The sequence below is a fragment of the Arachis hypogaea genome, chromosome 18 (genome assembly GCF_003086295.3).
Source record: "Arachis hypogaea cultivar Tifrunner chromosome 18, arahy.Tifrunner.gnm2.J5K5, whole genome shotgun sequence".
NCBI classification, from domain to species: Eukaryota; Viridiplantae; Streptophyta; class Magnoliopsida; order Fabales; family Fabaceae; genus Arachis; species Arachis hypogaea.
The window spans coordinates 33,701,491-33,721,675 of NC_092053.1; the positions used below are offsets into that span (position 1 = coordinate 33,701,491).

At 34.7% G+C, this 20,185-nt stretch overlaps 1 protein-coding gene and 1 long non-coding RNA gene across 2 annotated transcripts in view; both read left to right on the forward strand.

Moving 5' to 3' along the window:
• The window catches only part of LOC112769897 (probable leucine-rich repeat receptor-like serine/threonine-protein kinase At3g14840), a 64,717-nt gene extending 50,178 nt beyond the window's left edge, over positions 1-14,539 (forward strand). Inside the window, exons 20-24 of the mRNA XM_072224891.1 lie at positions 12,188-12,306; positions 12,412-12,622; positions 12,998-13,235; positions 13,621-13,771; positions 14,162-14,539. Of these exons, the coding sequence (XP_072080992.1) occupies positions 12,188-12,306; positions 12,412-12,622; positions 12,998-13,235; positions 13,621-13,771; positions 14,162-14,539 (1,097 nt within the window). The remainder of the gene's footprint in view (positions 1-12,187; positions 12,307-12,411; positions 12,623-12,997; positions 13,236-13,620; positions 13,772-14,161) is intronic.
• Positions 2,526-4,863, forward strand: LOC140181739 (uncharacterized). The gene is made up of 4 exons (XR_011876868.1): positions 2,526-2,691; positions 2,783-2,837; positions 2,926-3,054; positions 4,494-4,863. It is a non-coding gene; the product is annotated as an uncharacterized lncRNA (long non-coding RNA).
• Positions 14,540-20,185: the final 5,646 nt, after the last annotated feature.

The following is a 20,185-nucleotide window of genomic DNA, read 5'->3' on the forward strand; positions in this document are numbered from 1 at the left end:
CTAAGTTATCTAAATGTGAGTTTTGGAAGAGTGAAGTGAAGTTTCTCGGCCACGTGGTGAGTAAGCAGGGGATAGTTGTGGATCCTGCTAAGGTAGAAGCAGTGATGAATTGGGAGCGACCAACTTTAGTGACAGAGATCAGGAGTTTCTTAGGTTTGGCAGGGTATTATCGCAGATTCATTAAGGGATTTTCACAGCTCGCCTTACCTTTAACTAAGTTGACTAGGAAGGATACACCTTTTATCTGGACTCCGGAATGTGAAGAGAGTTTCCAGGCATTGAAGCACAGGTTGACTACTGCACCTGTATTGGTATTACCTGAACCAAGTGAACCGTTTGAAGTGTATTGTGATGCATCTCTGAAAGGGTTAGGGTGTGTTTTGATGCAGCACCAGAATGTTGTAGCATACGCCTCACGGCAGTTAAGGCCGCATGAGATGAACTACCCGACACATGATTTAGAACTTGCTGCTGTTGTGTTTGCTTTAAAGATTTGGAGGCACTACCTCTATGGCGTTAAGTTTCATGTTTTCTCAGACCATAAGAGTTTGAAGTATCTTTTTGAGTAGAAAGAGTTGAATATGCGTCAGAGGAGGTGGATGGAGCTTCTGAAAGATTATGATTTTGAATTGAATTATCATCCAGGAAAAGCGAACGTTGTGGCGGACGCTTTGAGTCGGAAGTCTTTATATGCAGCTTGGATGATGCTACGGGAGGAGGAGTTACTGAAGGCATTTCAAGGTTTGAATTTGGGAGTTAGAGAAGAATCTGGAATTTTGTGTTTGAGTCAGTTACAGATTTCAAGTGATTTTAAATCAGAACTTCTGAAGGCTCATCAAGATAGTGAAGCGTTACGTAAGGTATTACCAGCAGTTGAACAGGGAAAACAGTGGAGAATGTCAGAAGGTCATGATGGTTTATGGAGGTTCAAGAACCGGATTATTGTGCCTGATGTTGGAGACCTACGACAAAGTATCTTGAAGGAAGCTCACAAGAGCGGGTTTTCAATTCACCCAGGGAGCACTAAAATGTATCAGGATCTGAAAGCGATGTTCTGGTGGCCAGGTATGAAGAATGATGTGGCATTGCATGTATCTAAATATTTAACGTGTCAGAAGGTTAAGATTGAGCATCAGAGACCATCAGGGACCCTTCAGCCTTTAGAGATTCCACAATGGAAATGGGAGAGTATCGCAATGGATTTTGTGATAGGGTTGCCTAGAACCCGATCAGGTTATGACACTATTTGGGTGGTTGTAGATCGATTGACAAAATCAGCTTACTTTCTTCCTATCCGAATAAGTTGCACAATGGAGGAATTGGCTCGAATGTATATTAAAGAGATTGTCAGGTTGCATGGCGTGCCTTCTACCATTATATCTGATAGGGATCCTCGTTTCACATCAAGGTTCTGGGGAGCTTTTCAGCGTGCATTCGGGACTCAGTTAAGTTTGAGTACTGCATATCACCCTCAGACAGATGGTCAGTCAGAAAGAACTATTCAGACCTTGGAGGATATGCTAAGGGCTTGTGTTTTGGACCAGCCGGTAAGCTGGGACCGGTATATGCCATTAGTAGAGTTTGCTTATAATAATAGCTATCATGCGAGCATCGGAATGGCTCCATATGAGGCTCTGTATGGCAGAAAATGTCAGTCTCCGTTGTGTTGGTATGAAACTGGAGAAAAGAGTTTATTAGGGCCTGAGATGATAGCCGAAATGACTGAACAGATAAAGAAGATTCGTAGTCGAATGCTTATAGCCCAGAGCCGCCAGAAGAGCTATGCTGATCAGAGGCAAAAGCCTTTGGAATTCGAAGAAGGAGAACATGTCTTTCTGAAAGTTACACCAACCACTGGAGTGGGAAGAGCTATTAAGACCAAGAAACTGAATCCTCGTTATATTGGACCGTTTGAGATTCTGAAGAGAATTGGACCAGTGGCTTATAGAATTGCCTTGCCGCCGTACCTTTCGAATTTGCACGATGTATTTCATGTATCACAGCTTCGGAAGTATACTCCTGACGCAAGTCATATTCTAGAACCAGAACCAATCCAAGTGAGAGAAGATCTAACACTTCCAGTGATTCCAGTGAGAATTGATGATACTAATATTAAACGATTACGCGGAAAGGAAGTATCATTGGTAAAAGTGGCTTGGAGTCGAGCTGGTATCGAGGAACATACCTGGGAGCTCGAATCAGATATGCGAAAGGACTATCCACATCTCTTTTCAGGTAACTAGATTTGAATTTTGAGGGCAAAATTCTTTATTAGGTGGGTAGGATGTAAACCCCGGTTAAATTAGTAGATAATTAGTCAATAAATTAATTTTTAATAAGGAAGATTAGAAATGTGAATATTATATTAAATTAGGATAGAGCTCATCGAAACGAGAATTTTGACACCAATTTCGAAGAAATCGGTCCAAAATTAGACCGAACAGGCCGAACCGGTTGAACCGGGCCCAAACCGGGCCCAACCGGACCAGCCCTTTAAGTGAACCCACGTTCTTCTTCTCCCCATTTTTGGCAGCGTCGAAGAGCATCAGGGAGAAGAAAGGAAGAACGTCAAAATTGTTACGTTAACTTCCGATCCCCGTAACTTCTCCGTCCGAGCTCCAATCGCCGCACCGTTTGCGGCCACGCGTTCACCGCGTCGAGCTCTACATTTCTACCGGAACAATTTCATAGGTAACTTGCTATTTCACTCTCAGCTTCATCTTCCCCCAATTTTCGAATTTTAAGTGGGAATATTGAATTTCTGTGATTTCTGATGTTTTAGGATCCAATTAGCTTGAGAGAAACGTTCACTCTTGCTTATGTGAAGCTTGGGTAAGGTGAGGATACGATAATTCTATTTTAATTTCATTAAATTTGAGCTTTGAGTATTAAATTGGGTATATATGTATTATGAATGTGTATTAGGTTGAAAATAAATAATTGGAGCTTGAAATTGTGAATACTGGAACTTGGAGGAAGCGGATTAGTTGAGTTTTGAGGGGCTGTCTTGGTGTTGAATAAATAGCTTTGGTCGTTACGTGGAAATCGGCTAAGGTATGGTTTAGGTTTCTTGCATTTAATATATAATGTTCTGTGAAAACTTAGGCTAGATGACCATAGGATAAGTTGGAATGCAGGTGTATATTTAATATTTAGTAATTTGTCGATGAATATAATTGGTTGAAGTTTATTGGATAATTAGTTATTAATTTTGGATGTTGAATGTTATTGTTGATGAACATGATTAGTTTGGTGCTTGTTGATTAACTAATGATTTGGTGAATTATTGATTTGAGGTATTTGTGTTAAAAGCCTAGGATTTGTGAACTATGATTCTTAGTTGAATTTTGGTTGTTGGATTTGAATGTTGTATGAGTTTAATTGTTGATTTGAAGTAGATTTATTGTGGTGATTGTTATGATGATGAGGAAGGGTATGTTGAATTGAAAAGAAAGCAGGTTTGGACCCGAAAAGGGTGGCAAAGTCCGAGTTTTAGAGGAGATGCTGCCGAAATTTTATAAAAAATCAGAGATTTTATTTAGATGATTATTTAAAAGAGATTTAGATTTAAATGTTATATAGTTTGATTTTGAGTTATTAAGAAAGTGAGTATGTTTTAAGTTTGAAGTTTGATTCTTAGAAAAGAATGAATTATGTTTTGAATTGAAACTATTTATGGACGGAATGGGAGGTGTGATAATGAAGGATAAGGATTGAATATGTTTAATGTATGATGATGAATGAGATGCAATTGAGAATGATGTGGATGTTGAGGAATTATAATTGAATTATTTATATGGCTTATGAATTTGAATAATCTGAGATACGAGATTCCCTGGATTAAGTGCCGTGGCTTGCCACCACGTGTACCAGGTTGAAAACTCGATACTCTGTTGACCCTACGACGTAAGTGTGACCGGGCACTATATAAATTCCCGGGAATGTTACCCCCATTGAGCAATATTGATTATTTGAGAAAAATCTATGCATAGACTCTTGGGGATGCACGTCGGGGGACAGTCTAAGGACAATTCAGACTTGTCGGGTTGGCTGGATAACCGACAGATGAGCCTCATCAGCCATAGGACAGGCATGCATCATATGCATATTACTTGAATTACTTGCTTGTGCTCTAATTGGGTGTGCCTATTTGTATTTGCCATGCTAAATGTGTATTTGTTACCTGCAATAGTTGTAACCTTCTTGTGTTTGCCTTTATCTGTTTATTTGTCTGTGAAAATGCATGATGGAATTGGAGGTATGGAGGAATGGTAGTATAGGACTTAGATTTAAGGTTAAGTTAAGTTAGGATTAAATATTTATAGGAAACCACCTTTTATGGTTTCTGTTTAATACTTTAAGCTCTACAATCTGAGTGTCGGCGTTCTAGGATTGCCTCTGGCATTCCCAGGACCTTATATATTATGTGTGTGGCACCTTTACCATACTGAGAACCTCCGGTTCTCATTCCATACTATGTTGTTGTTTTTCAGATGCAGGTCGGGAGCCATCTCGTTAGGCGTCTGGACTCTTAAAGCGGAGGGGTTACTGGATAGTGTTGTTGTATAGTTTTGTTGTACAGTGATGTATATATATGTACTTAGCTTTCTCTCCGCATAACTTGTCCTTTTTGATCCTCTTAGAGGTTTATGGAGAGGCAGGATTGTGTGTATGTACTTTTGGGTTTTGGATATGTATGTATATATGTGTAAATATTCTCCGGCCAGTCTTGACTTCGCAGGCTGAGTTAGGAGCTTGTTATTTTGTATCTTTGGCACTCTATTCCTACTTCTGTTATCTTATGTTTGACAGTTACAGTTTTCTTAGCATGCAAGTTAACTCGTTCCTTGAGCGTTGCGCTTTTATCTCGTGATTTTTATTTTCCCTATCCTTCAAGGCTCCTAGCATATTATAACTCTTCTGCTATTATATGTACTTATTTTATTTTAGAGGTCGTAATACCACATCACCTCTGTTTTACGACTTAAGCGTAAAGCTTTGTGTGGTAGGGTGTTACACAGGTTTGCCTTGCATCCAAGAAAAAAATGGACATGTGGTATCTTGATAGTGGATGTTCAAGGCATATGACCGGAAGGGATACTTTCTTCATTAAACTCAACAAGTATAATGGAGGATTTGTCACCTTTGGAGATAATAGTAAAGGTAAAATAATTGTCATTGGTAAGGTTGGCAAAGATTTTTCAACTTGCATGGATAGTGTCTTTTTAGTTGATGGGTTAAAGCATAATCTATTGAGCATAAGTCAACTGTGTGATCTTGGATATGCTGTAACCTTTAGAAAATCTGATTGTAGAGTCATAAATGAGAAAACAGGGGCTGTTTTATTTGTTGCCAAAAGAAGTGACAATGTTTATGGTATCACTCTAGATGATCTAAAAGTTCAAAATGTAACTTGTTTCTCTTCAATGGAATCTGAAAAATGGATGTGGCATAAGAGGTTAGGACATGCTAGCATGTTCCAAATCTCTAAGCTTGTAAAGAGAGGCTTAGTTAGAGGTCTTCCTAATATAAAATTTGATAAGGACATCATTTGTGATGCTTGTCAAATGGGTAAACAAATTAAAACCTCTTTCAAACCCAAGGAAGATGTCTCTACTAAGAAACCATTGGAGTTGTTGCATCTTGATCTGTTTGGACCTACTAGAACTCAAAGTCTTGGAGGAAAGAGTTATGGCATGGTAATTGTGGATGACTATACTAGATTTGGCTGGGTGTTCTTTCTTGCTCATAAACATGAGGCCTTTTCTGTTTTTGAAAAATTCAGCAAAAAGATTCAAAATGAAAAAGGTTCAAAAATTATTTCAATAAGAAGTGATCATGGTAAAGAATTTGAAAATCAATACTTTGAATCTTTTTGTGATGAACAAGGCATATCACATAACTTTTCTTGTCCAAGAACACCTCAACAAAATGGTGTTGTTGAGAGCAGAAATAGAAGTTTACAAGAAATGGCTAGAGCTATGTTATGTGAATATGAAATCCCTAAGTTCTTATGGGCTGAAGCTGTGAACACAGCTTGCTATGTTTTAAATAGAACCATCATTAGGAAGTTTTTGAAGAAAACACCATATGAACTTTGGAAAGGGCATCCTCCTAATCTTAGTTATTTTCATGTGTTTGGCTGCAAGTGCTTCATTTTGAACATCAAAGAAAATTTAGGAAAATTTGATCCCAAAACACATGAAGGAATTTTTCTTGGTTATTCCACTAATAGCAAGGCCTATAGAGTTTATAACAAGAACTCCAAAACCGTTGAGGAAACCATGCTTGTCACATTCTGTGAATCTAACTCTGTTCCTAGTGTTTTCATTGATGATAGTCCAGGTTTTGAAGTTGAAGTACCTAAGAACAGTGAACCAGTTCCACAAAATCCAAGTTCTCATGAAGCTGCACCTGCTAGCAACGAAAATCCCAATTCTGCAGGAGACAATTTGGAATTATCTCCTGTTTCTGCAGAAAATACTGATGCAGAGACCATTGTTGACCAAGAGGAATCTGAATCCTCAAACCAGTCAAGAAGACCAAGAGAATGGAGGTTTCTGAAAAACTACCCTGAAGAGTTCATAATTGGAAATCCCTCCACTGGTAGGACCACTCGTTCATCTTTGAAAAGAGCCGAATCCAACAACATTGCTCTTCTATCAAAGATTGAACCTCAAAACATCCAAGAAGCTCTTACTGATCCATCTTGGGTATTAGCCATGAAGGAGGAATTGCAGCAATTTGAGAAGAATCAGGTCTGGTCATTAGTGCCTTATCCAAATGGAAAGAAAGTCACTGGCACTAAATGGATTTTCAGAAACAAGATGGGTGAAGATGGATCCATAGTCCGAAACAAAGCCAGATTGGTTGCTCAAGGATATGATCAAGAGGAAGGGATTGATTTTGATGAATCATTTGCACCTGTAGCTCGAATGGAAGCCATCAGATTGCTCCTTGCATATGCAGCTCATTGTGGTTTCAAATTGTTCCAAATGGACGTAAAGTGTGCTTTCCTCAATGGCATAATAGATAGAGAGGTTTATGTGGCTCAACCACCTGGGTTTGAAAACAAAACTTTTCCTAACCATGTTTTCAAACTAGCTAAAGCCTTATATGGTTTAAGACAAGCTCCTAGAGCTTGGTATGAGAGGCTTAGCTCATTTTTATTGAAAAATAACTTTCAAAGAGGAGCCACTGACACAACTTTATTTATTAGAAATTATCATGATCATTTTATTCTTGTGCAAGTTTATGTTGATGATATTATATTTGGTTCGGCTAATGAGGATTTGTGTGCAGATTTTGCTAAGCTTATGACCAATGAATTTGATATGAGCATGATGGGAGAACTCAATTTCTTCCTAGGCCTGCAAATCAAGCAAACTGCAGAAGGCATATTCATCCATCAAGAAAAATATGCAAAGGAACTTGTCAAGAAGTTTGGGCTGGAATGTGCTAAGCCTATGGGAACCCCCATGCATCCTAACATCAAGCTTGATAAGGATGAACATGGTAGAGATGTTGATGAGACTCGTTACAGAGGGATGATTGGATCACTAATGTATCTAACCTCCTCAAGGCCTGATATCATCCAAAGTGTTGGAGTTTGCTCAAGGTTTCAATCAAAGCCTAAGGAGTCACATCTCTCTGCTGTCAAGAGGATCATCCGATATGTACTTGGTACCACTAATTATGGGTTATGGTTTCCTAAGACTGATTCTTTTCAATTAGTGGGTTTCTGTGATGCAGATTTTGCTGGGGATAAGATCGATAGAAGAAGCACAAGTGGCATGTGCTATTTTCTTGGGAAATCCCTCATTGTTTGGTCTAGCAAAAAGCAAGCTACGGTAGCACTTTCAACAGCCGAAGCTGAGTACATTGCAGCCTCCTCTTGTTGTTCTCAATTATTATGGCTGAAAACTCAACTAGCTGACTATAAATTGAATGTCTCAAATATTCCATTATTTTGTGACAACATGAGTGCTATCAATATTTCCAAAAACCCTGTTTTGCACTCAAGAACAAAGCACATTGAAGTTCATTTTCATTCTATAAGAGAACATGTGCAAAATGGAAATTTAGATATTCAGTTTGTTAATTCTGAGGGTCAGCTAGCTGATATATTCACCAAACCACTGATAGAGGAGAGGTTCTGCAAGTTAAGAACAGAACTGGGCATTCTAACTTCATCTCTGTTTTCTTAATGTTTCTGATAATGAGATCTTTTGTATTTTGTCTCATAAATCGCGGTGAGATTTTCTTTGGCAGATGATGAGTAACCTTCATTGGGTCACTATGAAGCCTACTGGATTCAAGCCTGAATGATGAACATCACGTGCTGGAGCAGTCTCGACATATGGGCTTTCTTTACTGAATCCAATTGAGCCCATTTCATAGTTGCTTTTTCATTTTTTGAAAATAAGTTTTTGGGCCTCATTTAACATTTGTTTTCAAATCCAAATTTTATTTTGCTTTTGTTCCCATCTGCAACGTACAACAATTACAGCTGTTACTTCCTATACGTTTTCAAAGTTGGGATTTTTATTTTTTCAAGGTGCAACCTTTACACTTCTCTAAGTTTATAATAACTTCCCACTGCATGCATCCATTCACACCACACTCACCACTCTCCACTCTTTCATCTTCTCCGAACCAGTGCTTCTATAAATATGGCTCGAAAGAAGAGAGTTGCTCACAGAGGCTCCCACAGCGGCACCCACCGTTCTGATCACACACACTCTTCTCCCTCTCATTCCCCCACTCATTCCTCTCCATCTCCACCACCAAACCCTTCTCCTGACATGGCCCGCACGAAGACCACCGCTCGCCGCCCTGGCATTGCCCCTCGCCCTACACCTCCTCCTCCTCCACCAAACATGTCTCAGCCTAGTTCTTCCAAACCTAGCTCTTCCAGAGGAAAGAGGCCTCTTCACGAAGACGAAGAGACTCGCCCCACTCAGAATCGCCATACTCGCGGTACAGTCATTGGCTTTGACCTCCGTCCTGTTGCTGAACCTAGACTCTCAAATCCTATTGCTTACAAGTCATTTTATGCTGATTTTCCTGATGAGTCCTTTGATCGTCGTCGTTTTCAATCTCTCATGAACCATCTGTTTTTCTGCAAAGATGTTTACAAGCGTAAACTCTGTCCATCGAAGCTTGTCAATCTTGACAAACTCCGTAGGAAAGGCCTGAACTTTACCCCATTGTTTGCATATCAAGGTTGGACATCCATACTGTCCATCAAAGAGAAAATTTACCCTGATTTGGTAAAACAGTTCTATAGCAACATGTCCTACAAAGAAGGGAGAATCGCCTCTTTTGTTAAAGGCAAAGTGATTATTCTTGACAAATATCACCTAGGCAAAGCCCTAGATTACCAGGATCGAGGCCCTGATGTCTACACCTCTGGTAAGTGGGACGAAACACTCAATGTTTCATACTTTGATGCCCTAAGTACTGTCTGCATCAATATCCCTCTCTTAGAAGGTAACACTCCAACTCATAAGTCTCTTGGTCCAGTCCGTGCCCAGCTGCATAGGATTGTGAACCATGTCATCTTGCCTCAGAGCGGCTCTTTTCAACGCGTCTCATTCTGTGACACACTGGTTTTGTATGCACTGCTTTTAAAAATTCCCATCTCTTTTGCTTACTTACTTGTAAGGCATATGTATGCTTGTGTCAGTACCAAAAATGCGTTACCATATGGCATGCTTCTTACAAAAATTTTTCAATATTACAATGTTGATTTTGGGGCTGAAATTGCCATAGATTGTAACTCATATATTAAAGGGGGTGGTGCAGTAAAGAAAACAGCTCCCAAGCGTCGCCAAACTGATGACAGCACTGATGTTCCCTCTGTTGATGAGGATCCTCTGATTCCCCCTTCCACATCCACTACAATCAAGGTCATGACCCGCATTCTGAAGAATGTGCTTGAAGAATTTATCAATCTGACTGACCTCCTTCTCCATCATGGTGCTGAGCGCAAAAGGAATCAAGTTTTGGAGGAGAATGCTCTTAAGAAGACCAAAGGAAGGATTCGCATTCTGAGAGACTTTGTGGAGGATGTTGAGGTTGGCCTCACCACATCTGACAATGAGGGGGAGGACGATAGAACCTCTGATGAATCCAACTCTGATGCCTAGCTCATTTTATCTCATCTGTGATTATGACTTAGTTTCCTTTTGAACTTGTTAAATATTCTGGATGACTGTAAAGACTTTAACTACTCTGCTACTTCAACTATATGCACCAGCCACTAACAAATTTTGTACAGGTTGCTTTTTCCTTTCCTCCCTTGATGACAAAAGGGGGAGAAAAGAAAAGGAATGTTAGTTTTGGCTTAGGGATTAATAGTAATAGTTAAGAACAATGATTTGTGGTGCTATGATCTATCTAGTATTGTGCTTAGTGTTAATTGCTCTGTGCTCTGTGCTTCCATAACTGTGATATATTGTTTGGATATATTGGTCTTGGCTGCTTTCAAGTTTTCAGGAAAAGATGTAAGCCATGATCAAGGGGGAGCAATGCTAGCATTCAGGGGGAGCAACTCACAATCCGAATGTCATCAAAGGGAAGTATTCTTAACTCATTTAAATTTTTCTTTAATTTCCCTATTTTATCATGTTTGTCATCAAGGGGGAGATTGTTAAGCCTAGTTTGATTTTAGGTTACACTATGATGACAAACATTCAATTGGGTTGAAAGCTCAATAGTGTTTAATGTGTGCTTTATTATGGCAGGCCCAAGCATACTAGCTTATATTGCAGCAGCCCATCAAAGCAAATAGAAATGCAGCTCACATTGTTCCTTAATGAAGTAACCGAGTCCAACAATTCCTCATAGCACATTCAGCAACATTAAATGATTATGTAAATATTTGCTAAAAGCAATATGAGGACAGCTGTATCATGCAAGGACAAGTGTGGCTTTGAGAAAGCAAGCAAGGACATCACCAAAAGCACTGCTATGGATCGTGGTTATGCAAAACACAAACTTGCATAGAGTAGCAGCAAGGAAATGGAGCAGAATGGAAAAGAGGAACATGCCAAGGAAGAAAGAAACACCAAGGACAGCAGAGGTAGTGGGAGAGCTCCTCGGACAGCAGGGGAGGTGGAGCAAAATGAAGAAAGGACTGCATGCCATCAAGGACCACTCCAACGGGCAGCAAGAAAAAGCAAAGAGGATGAAGCTACAATAAAGCCTAGCTGAAATTATATAAGAAGACTCATTCCATCATTTCAAGTCAAGAAAAGAGAGCACACACCAATTCAGAGCACCTTCTCTAATATAGAGCTGAAATCTCTTTCTTCTACTCAAGCTTAATTCTGACTTATTGTTATGGCTGTCTTGTGTTATTCTTTGCTTTGAAAAAGGCAATCATGTGAGGATCAAAAGCCAAGAGAGAAAAGACAAGAGTGATGCAGAAATAGTCACTGTTTATTTTTCTAATGTAATTTGGGTTTATGAACTAGGATTAGTTCCCCTTGCCAAGTTGGGTTAGCACTTGGTGAGAATTGAATCTGTGTAGATTCCCCTTCCAAGTTGGGATAGCACTTTGGGTTGCTAAGCTTTGGTGAAGAAAGCTTAGGGGTAGATACTAGTTGAATTAGGGAGTAATTCAATAGTATTGGTGTATGTAACCTGAGAATTATAGTGAAAATTCCACCATGGTTTGTGGTGGAGACTGGATGTAGGATTCATGGCACAAAGAATCCGAACCAGGATACATGCTGGCCTCTTTCTCCTCTTCTCTGCACTTTTAATTTTTTGCGTATGAGACTATTTCAAATAATCTCCTGCAACTCGAGCAACAGCAAAAACAGAGTTTGAAACTTAAAGTTTTAAGCTAACTTGATTCAACCCCCCCTTCTCAAGTTCAACTAGAACCATCAATTTTTATTTTTAAATTAAACAATGCAATTTTCAGTTAAGGTGACCAAGTCATATTATGTTCTAAATTAACTATATAACTTGCTATGAAGAGTTTTAAAGTGAATTTACAAGACTGTGATTTTAAAATAAAAGATAGAGTGAAAAATCTTTAAATCCTTTCCTTCTTTCTTTTTTCTCTTCATTCATCATATGATTGTTGATCCAAAGTGTCATTTTGTATATGTCATTTTCATTATAATTTTTAAATAATTTCTCTAATTTTTCTTTTGATTTAATTAATTTCCAGAATTTACAAGTTTAGATATCCAAACAAGTTTATTTTCTTTACGCCAAATCAAAATAGCAACAAATAATTTTGATATATCCAACAAGATTGGAGAAGGAGGATTTGGCCCCGTGTACAAGGTATCTTTAAATCATCACTATCTTGATTTTATTATATTGTAATGAGATGCATGCTTAGTACTTTTGAGCATTATATTCTTTTAACAACACTTAAATTATATACAGGGAGAGTTATCTAATGGTATAGTAATAGCAGTAAAGCAGCTTTCTTCAAAATCAAGGCAAGGGAATCGAGAGTTCTTAAATGAAATAGGCATGATTTCTGCTTTACAACATCCTTGTCTCGTTAAACTCTATGGATGCTGTGTTGAAGGAGATCAACTGTTGTTGGTATATGAATACATGCAAAATAATAGTCTTGCTCGTGCTTTATTTGGTAATTCTTATAATACTTTGGTCTACTACCTTGTACATTATTCTTTCAGGTCAAAAAACATGTCTATTTTTAATTACACATATAAATAGATTATTTATGTGATTAAAAAACATCTTTATTAATTGATCATATTTTGAATTCGTTTCACTTACAATCTTTTCTTGTTTGATGGAGTTTACTGATAAACATTTTCGAAATATTTTAGTTAAACAATGATGATGTTGGTCAAAATAAAATTTTGTAAATATTATGACAAATATTTAGGGTTGAAAAAATTGTTCTTATGGGTATTTTTTTACTTTTGTATTTCATATCTCGTGATAAATATTTTATGGGTGACAAATATTTTATAATATTTTATACTCACATATAAAGGTCCAAAGGAACACCAAATAAAATTGGACTGGCCAACAAGACAGAACATTTGTATTGGTATTGCTAGAGGCTTAGCATACCTCCATGAAGAATCAAGATTGAAGATAGTTCATAGAGACATTAAAGCCACAAATGTCTTGCTTGATAGAGATCTTAATCCGAAGATATCTGATTTTGGTTTGGCCAAACTTGATGAAGAGGACAATACCCATATTAGCACCCGAATAGCAGGAACATAGTGAGTTACATTCATATATTTAAAATAATTTTCCTTGCAAAATTTATCTAATAAATATAACTTGCTCAATTAGCTTGTATAGTGATGATATATATGAAAGACATTCAGTTTAACCAACTTGTCAATTGTCAATTTGTCATCATGGATAAAACGTCTAGTGATTAAAACATAAATTGAATTTTATTCTAAATATAAGGTTCTAGGCTTTTAGTACAAGAGCTTTTGTATTTGGAATAGATAGAGTAACATATAACAAAGCAATATAATTTTTAGGTTTGGTTATTTCTGTTGTTGTTTAATATACAGAACAAAAAATAGAATTAGATGCAGCAGGTATCTAAATTCAATGTATTAATCTATAAACTTTTTCATATTTATTATGTAGTGGATATATGGCTCCAGAATATGCAATACATGGTTATTTAACTGACAAAGCAGATGTCTATAGTTTTGGAATTGTTGCTTTGGAAATCATTACTGGGAAGACTAATACTACTCTGCGGCAGAAAGAAGAAGTAATTTATCTGCTTGATCTGGTAAGTATTTTCTTAAGAGTTTGTATAGAATTAATCTGATTGCATTTTCTTCTGGAGAGAAATATAAAACATTTTGAGATTATAACTTGTTATTTGAAATATATATAATAAATTGTTGTTTTATAATTAGCTTTCTATAATTAATTGCTAAACTAATGTTGTGTTTTTAACTTCTAACAAACTTTTTTTTAGAGGTTCTATAAGGACAAATGTGACATGCATATTGCCATAAAAATATTTAGAGGTTTAAACTCTTCGAAAATTTCTCAACTTGTTATAAATATACACAACTATAAGTCTATAATTGCTTCTATATCACTCAATTTGATAAAATCGAATTGATTACTGACTTTGAAGTTAGCTACCTTCTTTTATGATTATTTATACCAGGCACGTTTGTTGAAAGAGAAAGGCAATCTAATGGAGCTAGTTGATAGAAGATTGGGCTCAAACTTTGATAAAGAGGAAGCCATGATAATGATTAAGGTGGCTCTCCTATGTACTAATGTGTCTGCAACACTTAGACCAAACATGTCTTCAGTGGTAAGTATGTTAGAAGGCAAAATTATAGTTCAAGAACCAATTTTTGATAAGCCAAGTGAGGCATTGGATGAGAAGAAATTGGAAGCAATGAGATTGTATTGTTTTGAAGATCAAAGTATTTCAACGGAGGATCCATGGACTACTTCGTCTACTTCTGCAAGAGATTTGTATCCATTAAATTTGGACTCTTCTTACTTAGAGAAGAGAGAATATCAAAATTATTAAATATGTTGCAGATCAAATAGTGGATATGAATCGTTAAAGTGTTGTGTGTGAGAATATGTAACGTGAATAATTTTATAATGGTGTAATGTCTAAAATTAGAAGTTGTTCAATCTATTTGAACAATAAAATAATTAAAAAATTGTATTTAAGATTTATATTAATTATTAATTTATTATGCATGTTTGCCCATAAGTTGGCATCTTAGGCCTTATTATTAGTAAACCATAGAATAAAGATCTGAAATATATAATACTGATAGAGTCTATGACCAAGCGTTGTTAATCAAATTCAGTTAAACACTTAAATTAGACCAATAACCCAAAACACTAATAACCATCAAATATTACCACTCTCAAATGCAGTATGCATTGTCTTCTCTACACTTACTCTTGTACCTTTTTTTTTTTCATTAAAATGGTTATTTCTTATACTCTTACTCTCCTCCCTTCCTTCTCTTTCGAGCTTTATTTTTTTTGGCTTCTCCAAATGAAATAAAAAAAAATGTAAAATTATTTTTATATTTTCATCTAATAATTTCTATGTTCTTTTAAAAAAATTTGTCTCTAAAATAAAAAATGAAGAACACAAATTTTAAAAACAAAAATACAGAAATTTATAAGACTAAACACAAGAATTTGTAAAACTAAACACAAAATAGATATATATAACCAAATAATTATATTAAATATGTTGCTTCATGTGCTTTTTTTTTTCAAAATTTCGGTAGTTATCATAAAAATTTTATACATTTATCGTTTTGTATTTTTTTCGTTCCTCTTCCTAAACTTTTATGTTTATCACAAAATAAACTGTGCTTTTTTCACTTTATTTTTTGCTTAATTTCTCTTATTTTTAATTCTTTTTTTATATAAAATTTAAAAAATTCAAAAGAAAAAAAAAGAAAGAAATAAAAGAAAAAGAAGATGCAATAAAAAATGAGATAAAGAAGGAAATGAGGGAATGCGAAAAGAAGTTATAGAAGGAGAAAACACAAGCAGAAGAGTGTGTGGTTAGTTAGATGGAAAGCGCGTGGTAAATAAAAAATAGTTTAAGGAAAATGGTAGAGGAACAACACTTCCATTAAATATATAACATAAACAACACCAACTAATAATAATTTTAAATTTTTTTAAAAATTAAAATTTGAATAATCAACAGTAAATACATTTTGAATAACAAAGATTAGCAAAATACCCACCTATAATCACGTTTTTCCCTTCCCCCATCAACAACCATAAATCCTTTCCATTACACTTGTACCGCGCCCCACCCCTGCTCTCCGCAACCTCCACCGGACTCTCACAAAACACCGCACACGTTTTGGCTCCCTCATGAGTCTGCAACCACCGCATGCATCCGTGCTTCATCACGCCTCACCAGCTGTCGCACGTAGTCCAGTCTCATCGCGCCTCCATCCCGCCTATCGCTGCAGGCAGCCCAGCCTCGTCGCGCCTCCATCGTGCCACTGCAGACAACCTAGCTTCGTCCTCCATCGCGCCATGGAGACTGTCTCTGCCCTATGCCGCTTCTACTATATCGTTGGGCTCTACGTTGCTATTGCAGGGAGAAGTCGCGCCGATGACACGATTGCGGAACCCCTCGCATCGTCGTCTTCAATCGTGTCCCTCCGCCATCCTCGGTCTTTTTCTTTTTCTCCTTCCGCAACGCAGAGCGCCCTCCACCTTCCATCAATCACGTCGCACAACCTCACAAATATTTCTTTTTATTGTACATGGATATTTACTTTTTATTATACATGAATGTTTCTTTTAAGACTGATGGATGTTACTTTTTGTTGTACATTACCGATTTTTTTTATTGTACATGGATATTTTATTTTTATTGTCCGTGGATGTTTCTTTTAAATTCGATGGATGTTACTTTTTATTGTACATGGATCTTTTTTTTTATTGCAACGCTAAAGTCCGGCATTGCTAGCATTGTTGGCAGTGTGACAGGAGAGAGAGGGGAGTGGAGTGGCTGCGGTGAAAATAGGGTAATGAAAATGGAGAAAGGTGTAATTAGGAGTAAGGATGGATAATATATTTTTTTTTATATTTAGTGGGCTTGTAGTAGCCCATTGTTGTTGTTTACATCTTTCATTATTTACCTAGTAGAACCGATAATTTAATTATTCTGTTAATCTTTATAATTCTATCAAATTTGCACTTAAGTACCTATTTTTTTCCTTTCAATTGAGTTTCTAAATCATTTTATATTTTGTAATTAAATTTTTACTGTTATAAAAATATTTGATTTAATGGAATATTTTATCTCCAAATTGAAGGTATTACCACTAATTGTCTAAGTTCTAAATGTCATTCATTTTCATTTTTTAGAATGACAAAATAGTTCTCTCCTTCTTTTTCACATTATTTCAAATAAGGAAGGAAGAGATTTTTTATTGAAGTGTGAAAAAGAAGATAAAAAAAATTATTTTGTCATTCTAAAAAATAAGATAAGAGTTTAGGCAATTAGTTATGATAAATTCATTTTAAAGATGGAATATTCTATTAAATTAAATGTTTTTATCACGTTAAAAACTCAACTACAATATATAAAATGGTTTAAGAATTCAATTAAAAAAAAATTACAAAAATTTAATTATAAATTTAGTAAAATTATAAAGACTAACAAAATAATTTAACCTACAAAAAATCAATTATAAATATTTAATTATACTTAATTATAAATATTATTTAGTCACACGACTTTTATCCTACTAATAAACATGATAATATAAAAAATGACAAAATACTATTTTAATTCTCAAACAAATATTTTTTTATTTTTAAAATTATTCTTAACATTACAATAAACGTTTAAAATGGTGCTTTCATTTAAAAAATTCTAATTTTTAATAATAATTACAAAATTAAAAAAAAAATCTCGCTTAACTTATATTATTCCTACCGCACTCACCTCCATTCCCAATTCCCAAATCACCTTAGGCTCCTATCATTATGAACGTTACAAATGTATCATGAAAATTCAACATATCTAATCAATAAATAAAAAATGCACTGAATCTACATTTTCAACCTGATTGATACCTAGATGTAGGGCTGAGTTCAAGAGATTCAATCTCGACTCATTAATAATTCGATAAATTAAATTTGTGAAATAATAAGTTGAATTTAAACTTAAAATTAAGCTCATAAATTAAATGAGTCAAACTTGAATTTTGAATAAATTCAGCTCATTAACTCGTAAGCTAATTTGATTTATATATATATATATATATATATATTATAAAATTTATATTTTTAATATTATATATATATATATACATATGAAATAATAATACATAATTATATATTAATAATTTTAATTATTTAAAATTTTATATTTATTTTTTATATATAATTTTGATGTGGGACATAAATAAAAAAAGTTTATAATTTATTGATAGATAGAAAATATATAAAATTAATATTTTTAAAATTTTTTTTAAAATATAAATTTTAATTTATTGATATAGAATTATAAAATATGTTTCTATTATTTGAGCCAACTCGTGAATTTTTGATGAGTCAAACTTGAGCTTAAAAAAATAGACTCAATTATGTTAATAAATCGAGTCGTGAGGCAAACTCAATTTTCGTAACCCGAGCTTGAGTTTAATTTTGCTGGTTCCATTTTGGCTTCTAACCCTACCTAACTAAAAGAATATGGAAAATGGCAGTTGGTCTTTGGTTGATGAGTGACAATATATGATGTTTTTTAATATATCTGCATCATTCGACTATTTTAGTAAAATCTACATATTTTTAGGAAAGAATATGCTATTTAAACACTTAGATTACACACTCAAATTTAATATATAACAGGTAAGGTTAGTTTCTACTTTTATTTTATTTTTTTTCACGTATTTTAGTAGTTTTCAATTTTTAATTAGGTTTTTTATTTAAATAACACAAAATAAGTGGCTAAATTAAACTCTAAAAAATCTATTATATATTTCTATTATATATTTTTACTAATTTTATTATCAAAATGTGTCACATGTCACTTTTTTATTGTAATTGAAATCAAACTTTTTTCTCCAAAATTAATGAATTCTCCCCTCATTCTTTCTAATTTTACAATCAAAATATGTCACATGTCATTCCCTCATTGCAATTAAAATCAAATATTTCTTTCCAAAATTAAAGAATTTTTCCCTCTTTTCTCTTTCTTTCTCTATCTCTATTATTCTTTCAACCACTCTATCTCTTTTATATATCATTATCAATGACTAATTACAAATTTGATAATCAAAATGTGTAACATGACATTCCATAATTGTATTTAAATTAAAATATTGAAATTGAAATTGAAATATACCTATATTATGTATAATATATTACTATATAACTTAATAACTAAATGCGTATCACATGACACTCTCTTATTAAAATTGAGAAAAAATAATTTCTTCCAAAATTAATAAACTCCCTTCCTAAATTCTCTCATCTACCTCTCTCCATTTTTCTATTTCTTTCTACCATTTTTACTCTATTATAATTAAAATAATTTTTTTTCCAAAATTAACAAACTCTCACTCTCATTCTTCATCTTTATCTTTCTCTCTCTTTTCTCCCATTCTCTATTTTTTCTACTTTTATGTTCTACAGCAAACAAAATTAACAAAATAATATAATTTAAATAAAAGGTATTATTATATATATATTTTTTTAATTTTTTATTTAGTTTTAAATTTTTACTGCTTATCTTTCTAATCTATATTTTTATTTCTCTTCTTTCAAATATTTATTACATATAATTTAGAGAGAATACTAATGTTATAATTAAATGTTAGAATCAAGATTCAATTGTTTAAAAAAAATTTAATTTTGAGTTAATTTTATAACTATAAATATAATTTTTTTATGCTAATATCTAATTATATTTTTGTATACATAGAGAGAAAAAATATTATTTTTAAATAGCAAATATAAAAATTAATTATTTCTATTTGTATAACAGAATTAACACTGGTATGCGAAATTGTTGTTTGTTCTCTCCCTGGCAATGGTGCCAACAACTGGTGCACAGTACCATGGTCCAAACATAACTTCACAACTTCGCACAACTAACCAGCAAGTGCACTGGGTCGTCCAAATAATAAAACCTTACGTGAGTAAGGGTCGATCCCACAGAGATTGTTGGTATGAAGCAAGCTATGGTCATCTTGTAAATCTCAGTCAGGCGGATATTAAATTGTATTATGGAGTTTTCGAAAATAAATAATATATAAATAGAAAATAAAGATAAAGATACTTATGTAATCATTGGTGAGAATTTCAGATAAGCGTATAGAGATGCTTTCGTTCCTCTGAATCTCTGCTTTTCCGCTGTCTTCATCCAATCAGTCTTACTCCTTTCTATGGCAAGCTTTATGTAAGGGCATCACCGTTGTCAATGGCTACATCCCATCCTCTCTGTGAAAATGGTCCAAATGCTCTGTCACGGCATGGCTAATCATCTGGAGGTTCTCAATCATATTGGAATAGGATTTACTATCCTTTTGCGTCTGTCACTACGCCCAGCACTCGCGAGTTTGAAGTTCGTCATAGCCATCCCTTCCCAGATCCTACTCGGAATACCACAGACAAGGTTTAGACTTTTCGGATCTCAGGAAAGGCCATCCATGGGTTCTAACTT